A 9,783-nucleotide genomic window follows, 5' to 3' on the forward strand; every position below is an offset into this window, starting at 1 on the left:
GAGAGTAAGCAAGTGGTATAAATAGTGGTTGGACTTATTCGGTCTAATAATTGAATGTCAGTAATTTCAATGAACCCAAAGCCTGGTTGAGTAGCCTTTGTCTCAGCCACTCTAATCTAGAGAGTTGACTGGCTGATGGGTAAAACAGTGGATTGATTGCCTCAGCGTACGTTCCAGTATAAATCTGATTATATTATATTGTACATGGAGGTAACATCCAAAATGAGACATCTATACAACGTCCAGAAAAGTCGTATTAAAAACTTAAATTCTGGCTACTCTGAGGACGCCTTCTGGATGTTCAATAATTCAGTCTTTCAAATGTCTTTTACAGTTTTTTTCCAATCGTTTACACACAATTTTGAAAACAGGGCTCTTTTTGTCTAAACACATCACACTACTAATCAAACACCACACCAAATTAGCAGAACACAACAGGTCGTTAGCATAATGGAATATTTCAGTCAAAACAATAAACAAATTGATAAAAAACCTTATACTGTTCTCATTTCACTAAAACATTCTTTCAATGATTCTACACTGTGTCCATCTTATACACACCAACACAATAAATTCAAAACACATCTGTAAAAACCCTCTTCCAATATATGAATCTTATTCAGACACATTGTTATAGAGCATTAGGATAATTTAGATGACAAAAATATTTTGATCAACCCAAGACTTTCTTCATGATTACTTTTGAGATATAGAGAAAATATGCAATAAACTCATCAAGCAATGCACAAAACTGATGCTGCAGACTAGTGATGCGCGGGTCGGGTATTTTTTCAACCCGCGGGTCCCGCTTTTATGAAATTATTTGGCCCGACCCAGCCCGCCCCGCACCACTGTATCTATTTTGACAACCCGCCCCGCCCCGCGACTATTACATACTGGGCATTGTAAGTGCTTGGAAACATCGCCTGTAAACTGGCAACAACAAAGGCTATGATTATGAATATGAACGATAATCAGGTCATTATAACAAGATGATAGGCTACACATTTTAAACATCTAGAAATACACAGCAAAAACCTACAAAGCAGCGTTTGTAATCTAGGCTAAACATTATAGCCTACGAAATACGTCCGAAATAAAACAAGGATTTGTATAGGAGATTGAGGCGGCTGAAAACGGAGAAGAATTTGAAGACAGTCAGTGTTGTTAATTTGCTCCTGGACAGATAAAGATTCATCAGTTTGGCTAACTTAGCCTACTTGTAAGCTACTTAGTGTAAATTGACATTTCAAATAGCCTATGACAGTCGAACAAACAAGTTATGCATGTTTGTGCAAAGTAACGTTATGTGGAGCCATATGGAGGAGGTGGCTCATTGAATTGAAAAGGTAGGTTAAGGAATTGTTTGGGAAATAATAACGGCTAGTCATTGCTGACGTTAATGCATTATCAGAGTTCGTTTCTCTGTCATTATATGCTGAGGAAAACAACATTAGCACTTGCCATTGAAAGCTAGCTGCCTGTTGCTGTTCCTGTTGGATCCTGCAGCAAGCTGGCAACCGCGACTCAGAGGGGAGGGAGAGGCGATACGCCGCGCAACAGTATTTTGAAAGTAATTGCAGAGGGCTAGCCTACTCGTTTTGGCCACAATCCTACATACGGTTCCTTTAATATAGGCTATAGGGAATTGCACGCAACATACATGGATTTTAAAATGTAATTTTGTTTTTAATAACCCGCCCCAACCCGCCCCGCAAATAAAGTGATAATTTCTTTACCCGCCCCAACCCGACCCGCGGGTTACCCGCGGGGTCCGCGGGTTACGGTCCGACCCGCGCATCACTACTGCAGACAATATTTCTTTCTTTCACTGTACCATATGTTCAGTTACAGTGACAAGTAGTGTCACTGTTGTATTCAAACATATGTCTCTGGTTTTGGCTTTGAGAAGTGCTTCCAGACATTGTCATGCTTTTATATAAAGCAATAAAAACTATTTAACACTTGAACAGTGCCATAAGTCACGTAATGAAAGTGCTGTCCAGTTGTTCTGCCCAAGCTGTCATGAGTCATCTGGGTTCATGTCACCTGATTGGGTGCATCACTGTGTGTGATGTGACTATTACAAATGGAGACTTCTTCCCTTATCAGCTATCATACAAAACAAACTGGTATATAGGAGGTAAAATACTAAATGAGTAGGCCTATACTAATAACTCATTTAGTTTACAATTAAGAAGATTTAAATGGCGAACTACAGCCTGTTATAGAGGGGGTATGAAATAAAGATAAGATCACATGACTGAGCTATGATCTTTTAATGTTCTACCAGAGAAAACCAATGACGTGTGTGTCCGAAGGAAGTTGTGAGCTGTTTGAAAGGTTGTTTTCTTTCTTTTGTACATGTAAAACATTAGGGTAAGTGCTGTACTGTATATCTTTGACTGCATGGTTTAATTTGTTTCAGAGTATATGAATGTGTCTATCAGAAGCTCTGAAGAGAAACTAAAGTGGGACATGACTTTGTCAGATAATTGCAGTTGCTCAGTAATATCATATTGTATCACTGCTGCATTGAGTTATGTTCTTTGTTCTTGTGATAGTTCGATACTTTAAAGAAATGTTTTGTTCCCCTCGCTCTCAATTAATTAATTGTTGGATTGATTATTATGAAAACTCTTAATTTTCATTGATGATATTGGATATCATAATAATGAGGTGTTTAAATAATTAGGTGACGGCAGACATTATTTCTTAAATGTCAGAGTAATGACATTCAAAAGGGTACCTTAATAATACAATGTTAAATATTCCGTAACCACTAGATGGCAGCATGAAAAAAAAGCTCCGCTTTGCGTCGGGCCGTTTTACCATCTAGAATGTGCACTAACTTTGTATACGTGTGTGAATACGGCGTGCTGTCCATTATCCCTTACTTGATAAGAACAGCAGCCTCGACCTCCTATCCTGCTGACACTGCAGTACTTCAGTGTACATGTAGCTTACTGTATGATAGGACTTGTCAGTTTATTGTACTGATGTTTCATGTAGATGTCATTCCATTTCCAGACGATGCTGCACATGTGGATGTCTTTGTGTCTGATCCCTTTGACTGCAGTTGCAACAAGTGAGTATTTAATCATACTGAAGCTCTGATCCCTTTTGTATTGCATGTCTTACTCCAGAGCAATTGCCACTGATTCATCACGTCCATCTTTTCTGTCTTGTGTTTGTGTCTCGTGTAGCTGCTGGGACTCCAGATCCTGAGCTGTTCTCTGTAACTGGTTCTGAAGGTCCAGTCTCAGCTCCAGCAGGATCTTCTGTCACTCTGCCCTGTGGACTCTCCCCTTCCTCTAGTGCAGTACCCATGCTGGTGCGCTGGAACCGGCCCAATGTGTTCAGTACCCCGGTTCTGCTGTATGAGAACCATCAGGTCCAGGAGGAACCTGCAGACCCTCGGTACCGGGGCCGGGTGTCTCTGGTGGGGGATCTGCAGAAGGGGAACGTGTCCCTCAGGCTGGAGAAGCTCACTCTGGAGGACAGGGGGGAGTACGTGTGCCATGTGGGGAGTGATGTGTGGTTTGATGAGATCAGTATCAGGCTCATAGTAACAGGTGAGACATGCAAACACCGTACATAGTCATATACTGTAGCACCACTATAGGCAGAACACACAGCTATTGTTTTCCACAGGTTAAATGATCATATCTCTCAACTTCTCTGTATCACTCACACACTCTCACACACACACACACACACACAGTCCTAGGCAGTGTTCTTGTCATCTCATCGACTGAAGGAGGAGGACAGGTGAATGTTACCTGTGAGTCGGATGGTTGGTCTCCAGAGCCGACCGTCACCTGGAGAGATAGAGAAGGAACAGAGATCCATCAGAACTACAGCAACATCCACTTCCTCAAAGGTAAACACCGTCTGGGTGTCTGCAAAAGAGAGTCACTAATGGGATTTTGGTGTGTTTGTCTACAAATGGGATTTTGATATCATGTGATATCAAGTGTGTTGCACTGTATTATGTCTTTATAGAATGTGACATGAAGTGTATTGCATTGTGTATACAGTGATATGAAGTGTGTTGCATTGTGTATACTGTACAGTGATATGAAGTGTGTTGGTGTGTTAGTTCAGTGGTTCTCAAGTGTGGGGTGGGCTCCACTAGTGGGGAATAGAGACATGACAGGTGGGGCGTGATGAACAGGAGGAAATATTTTTTTTGTGCCCATCTTTAATAATGCCTCTCTTGTTTGACAAGGAAGATCAGATTTGAAACAAAATAGCCACACAAACATAGGAGTCATAAACAGACCAACATATGAACTGAAGTAACTTCTGATCCAGCAGAAATGCGGGAAATGTAAGGTGGAACCAAAATACAGAAAAAAATACTTTAACCATTTTTCCAGGTTGATCAGGGGGTCAGATGGAGAATTCCATATCTCCAAAGTGGGGAATGTTAGAAAAAGTTTGAGAACTACTGGCTTACTTGTGTCTGTGTGTGTGTGTGCTGGTTCCTGCTGCAGATGAGGAGGGTCTGGTGTTTATATAATGCCATACTGTGTGTGTGTATGTGTGTGTGTGTGTGTGTGTGTGTGTGTGTGTGTGTAGATGAGTCAGGTCTGGTAGCAGTGAGCTCCTGGCTGCTCTACAGTCCCTCTGAGGCCGAGTGGATCTCCTGTTCTGTGGGTCTGTCTGATCAGGAGAGGAGAGAGAGCAGGGTGGCACTACGCACCACAAACACACACACACCAACACACACAACCGGTCAGTTCTGATACACTTCTTTAGACATGACAAGAAATATTATCTGCTGATAGTTTGTATGGATGGAGGTTTAATTAATTTAGATTATTTTCTGCACAGGAGCCTGGAAGGACTCACTCATTGGTGTGTTATTTGTCATATTACTTGGTGTGGTCATATGGTTTGCTGTGCTACATAGAAAAGGTGAGGAAACGATAGTAAGCTCCTTCTTTGATAACGTGAACTATAATGTGGAAGCTGGTAATCCAGGCTTTAATGAGTTAATGTCCCCCTTTCCCCTCATCTTCCTGACAGATGTTGTCAGACGTTTCTCACCTCAGAGGAAACCAACAGGTAACACAATGCCTTTCAGTGTGTAAGGTGACAGCAGGGAATGGCTTAACAACTCATTTGTTACAATTATTGCTGTGATATTGTAATCTGTTGCTATGGAAAATATAGGTTTTACTGATGAAATTGTTACTGATTAATTGAATCCAGGTAATGTTAAGCTGGATCACACTGATGTTTGTTAAAAGAATGTATCTTTACAGACGTGAAATTTACAAGTTCTGAAAATCATTCCTTTCTCCCAGAATGCAATGGGCACAGAGCAGAATCAGGTCCTTATAGAAAACAGGAACAGGCAGAAGCATCTGCTGCAGCAAGTAAGTATGAGATTTGTTTGGCTTGAATTAGACATGTTTTGCTACGAGACTATATCGCTAATGCAAATTACTTATCTGTCAGAATATGTCACCATGGCACCAACAACTACAGTTTAGATGAAACTCTCTTCAATTCTGACATGACAGTTATGCACCAATAAACACTTATTCCTTCTCTCTTACAGATGAACTGACACCCCTCAATGGCAAGTTCATTCAGGACTGTTCTCCCATTTGGTTTATGGTTATGGTAACCATGACATGACATAATATGCTTTTTCCACACCAGTGTGTTGCATTCACAGTCAATTTTAAAAAAAGAGAGACCTAAGTTAGCATAACTCGTTGTTGAGGCAGATTTTTGGGGGCTTTAGCTTATTCACCCTATTCCCTAGGGTCAGATAAGTTGATACATGCCCTTCTCATCTCCATGCGTAGTTACTCAAGCCACTTTCCCACATGACTTCTAGAAGTCACCCGGACATACTTAACCGGGTAGAGGCACGACACGGACGGTTCCCACATGAGCCTTAAGTCCGAGTGAGATACGGGTAATTGTGTTCACACTATACCCAAGTAGGTGCCACAAGGGGTGGGGCAATGTCAGCACTTGCAGGGGGTGGGAGATGACGCTAAATAAATGTGTTGTTGTGCTGTGTTGCCTTGATGATGCAAACTTTACATCAGATCCGAAACATGATGAAAACAACAGAACAAGTAGTTAGCTCGCTAGTTAGCGGGAGCTAGCAAAAAATAGCTAACGCCAGGACCACACAGACATCCAACCAGCATCCCTGAAAATTTCATCGAAATCCCTCCATTACTTTTTGAGTTATCTTGCTAACAGACAAACAGACAGACAAACAAACCCCGATGAAAACATAACCTCTTTGGCGGAGGTAATAACAGCGATGCTAACTATTAGCTCTTAATCGCTAACCAATCACTAACCAATGTAATAACTACAGTGTACAGTAATAAACAGCTAGTTGCAAGCTAATTGACAACACTTCAAGCTATTCACGTAGCAGGTGCGAAAGCCAATTTGAGAGGCCATCGATAGCATACTATATTCATCAAATGACCAAAGCCATCAAACTATTCAATTCCTTTAGGCTATTCATGTTGCTTTAGGCTTTTCATGTTCATGTGACATGTGATCCTGCCTGTCCCGCCACTAACACAACGTGAACTGTGCCGGCCGCGTTCCCACCTAAGGGCACCCGGGTGACATGTAGAAGTAGTACTAGGGGGCTAGTAGCGTGAGTTCCGGGTAAGGAAATACTCGAGTTTTGCGTTCCCACATACAGCCACCTGTTTGATTTCCATTTGAAATCTGGATGTCTAGCTCATATGGGAAAGGGACTTCAGTCTGACGCTCCCACTGCTAGCCTAGCTTAGCACAGGTGCCTCGAATTGGCCAGCTTCAAATAGCCTACGCCTCCCAGTGGTGACAAAAGAACTCCAACATTTTCCTATTTACATGATGTGATTTGTACAGTCAAGACAAGTCAACTTTACTTACAGGTATATAGCATATTTCATATAAAGAGGTCATTCAATGTGCTTTACATAAAAACATGAGCTGCGTTAGCATCCGGTGGAATGTACAGTACGCAGTGGTGATCAGGACGACGGTAAACTCTCTTGGTAGATACAGTATATGGGACGGCATTTGATAGCCACGTACTCCAGGAGCAGAGATGGTCTAAAGTACACTTATGCCTCCTGTACTTTAAGGAAGAACATTTATTTGTTTACAATACGTTATTCATTCACAAATAAAGTTGGTGTCCTTACAGATTGGATTTTCCTTCATTTTTAAAGCATTAAACAATGACTTATTTGATTAATCATCATTAGATTATTTCTTATTTATCTTTTTATTCAACTTCAGCATGAATTCATACACTCATGAGGCCAACTGTATATTTGTATTGAAACATATCTTCCTAGATGCTACTGAACAACAATGGGGAACTACAGACAGCAGCACATGCACAGCAGCAGTAATCAGCATATCAGGTCAATATTCTATATGCAATACAGAATAAAAACATGAAATTGGTGTGTTATTATATTCAGCTCATCTAGAAACAAGAGGACACTGGACTAGAGATGTACTATTTTTTTTTTTTTTTTTTTCAGATTTGGAACAGGCAAAAAAATATCAAGGTAATATAGTAACCTTCTCCTCACTAGATACAATAACATGAAATTACATGAAATTAATCGTGACTCTTTTTCTCTCCTTAGTGAATCTGACTCTGGATATGAAGAGAGTGCCTCCTTTCTTCAAAGTACAAGACAACGACACTTCAATCCTCTGTCCTGATTCATCAAAGGTTCTGGGCACAGAAATGAGATTTCCTCATGCTTTATGTGATTATAAATTCTACTCAGGGAAGCACTACTGGGAGGTGAAGATGGGCAATATGTGGAGTGGTCATAAAGGAAAACAGTCGTGGTATGTGGGGGTGTGCACTGACACAGCAGAACAAATACACAGAGTCTCTATGACCCCACAGAACGGCTTCTGGGTTCTCCAGTATGAGAAAGTAACCGGACTCTTTGTCAACACAGAACCTCCAACTAAAGTGTGTGTGTCAGAGGAAAATGAAATTCAGTACCTAGGGGTGTTTCTAGACTACGACGAACACACTCTCACCTTCTACAGAGCTGACCCTGACAGGAATATGTGTATCTGCTCTTTGTATTTGACATCAGGCAAACCACTGATTCCTTTGATTAGCCCAGGAGTTAGAGACAAGGAGCCCATTAAGTTAGTTCATGTAACAGATACATTTTCATGGCTGTTTAAACGCACTGGGGATGACAAAAAGGGGAACACACCCTCTCCGGAACCCAATGGGGAAGACTCAAACAAAAAGGAGAACACACCCTCTCCGGAACCCAATGGGGAAGACTCAGACAAAAAAAGGCAACACATCCTCTTTGGCAGAGGTGGAAAACTCCAGCTCCAGAGTAAAAGTCCACCCACTTATCTGTGCCAACCAGGGGGTCCGGATTTGACTGATTAGCTTCGCCGATTAGCAAGGCACCTCCTCGTCGCCATTTTCCAGAAATATATCATGTCCGGTGCCATTTCTCCTCATGCTGATTGGTGGCTGTTCCACTCTCAGCTCATGCATGAGCTTAGTGTGGGCACGAGCTCTCCTTCTGTACCTTACGTCAATGAGTAACCTGGCACTTAATTGGCTAAGTAAAACGGCACTGGAAACAAGCCCCTTGAAACACCATGTTGAAGCCTGAAAAAAATCGTTCAATTTTGGCAATTTTTGACAATTGAAAATTTGAAAATTCATTGACAATTTTCACTAGCCTAGCATTTCTACAGAGCTGACCCTGACAGGAATATGTGTCTGTGCTCTTTGTATTTGACATCAGGCAAACCACTGATCCCTCTGATGAGACAAGGAGCCCATTAAGTTAGTTCATATAACAGATACATTTTCAAGGCTGTTTAAACGCACTGGAGATGACAAAAGTTAGAGACAAGGAGCCCATTCAGTTAGTAAATACAACAGATATAACAGGTACATTTTCGAGGCTGTTTAAATAGGCCGGGAGCCAGGTCCACTCCTCAGGATGTTTTTTGCTACATTTATTTCACTATTATTTACTATTATCTTATACCTTGGGCCATCACAAGTTGGTAATGACCACCCGAAACTCGGCCCCGTTTGGTCTCAGGAGCCAAAAAACACCCTTTTTGGGAAAAGCTTTTGGCGGAATAACGTAATTGTGAATATTAAGGTACTGGAGCTACATAAATGTAGCCTGATAAACCAGCCTAAATGGATTGGATGTCTAATTTAGTCTGGCCTCGATCAATGGATACAACGGAACATTGTTGGTGAGCACAACCCGTTGTCTTTCAAACCGTGTCTGTGCCTATAGGCCAACGCTCCCTCAAAACCCCACCCCAGAGCCCTCTGCCCCGCCCGCGTTGGTTCAAAACACATCTCTGCGTTGTGATTGGTTTAGTTGCCATCTGCCAGATTCAGGGCAGTGTTTTCAAAATGTTCAATGGACCGAGGCCAGACCCAAATGCAGGCAAAACATTTTGCCGTCCAGCAGTTGGCGCTGGTTTTCCAGGCTAACATAAATGGTCATATACCCCTATAATTTAGCATGGTGTATCCTGACACATAGGGGAAACTAGCAAAAAAATATTCTGGGAATTGCTGCCTTTTTGCTGTCAAATATAACCCTCAACATACCCCAAAAGACAAAAAGAAATATCTGTCCGCCTGACAATTGTCATCAAAAGTGATAATTTTCAAGTATACTTATCACTGCCTCAAATGTATATGAAAGACTCTTCCGCATGCACAGCAGACAGCACAGCCGCATTTGTCAATATCTGCCCAGC

At 41.6% G+C, this 9,783-nt stretch overlaps 1 protein-coding gene across 1 annotated transcript; it reads left to right on the top strand.

Moving 5' to 3' along the window:
- The first annotated feature begins 3,033 nt into the window (after positions 1 to 3,033).
- Positions 3,034 to 8,428, top strand: LOC134092096 (butyrophilin subfamily 1 member A1-like). Its single transcript, XM_062544897.1, has 6 exons — positions 3,034 to 3,088; positions 3,207 to 3,575; positions 3,761 to 3,883; positions 5,035 to 5,073; positions 5,316 to 5,387; positions 7,644 to 8,428. Exons 1-6 carry the CDS (start codon positions 3,034 to 3,036, stop codon positions 8,426 to 8,428), a joined length of 1,443 nt encoding a protein of 480 aa, XP_062400881.1.
- Positions 8,429 to 9,783: the final 1,355 nt, after the last annotated feature.

Source organism: Sardina pilchardus, chromosome 9, assembly GCF_963854185.1.
Source record: "Sardina pilchardus chromosome 9, fSarPil1.1, whole genome shotgun sequence".
NCBI classification, from domain to species: domain Eukaryota; kingdom Metazoa; phylum Chordata; class Actinopteri; order Clupeiformes; family Clupeidae; genus Sardina; species Sardina pilchardus.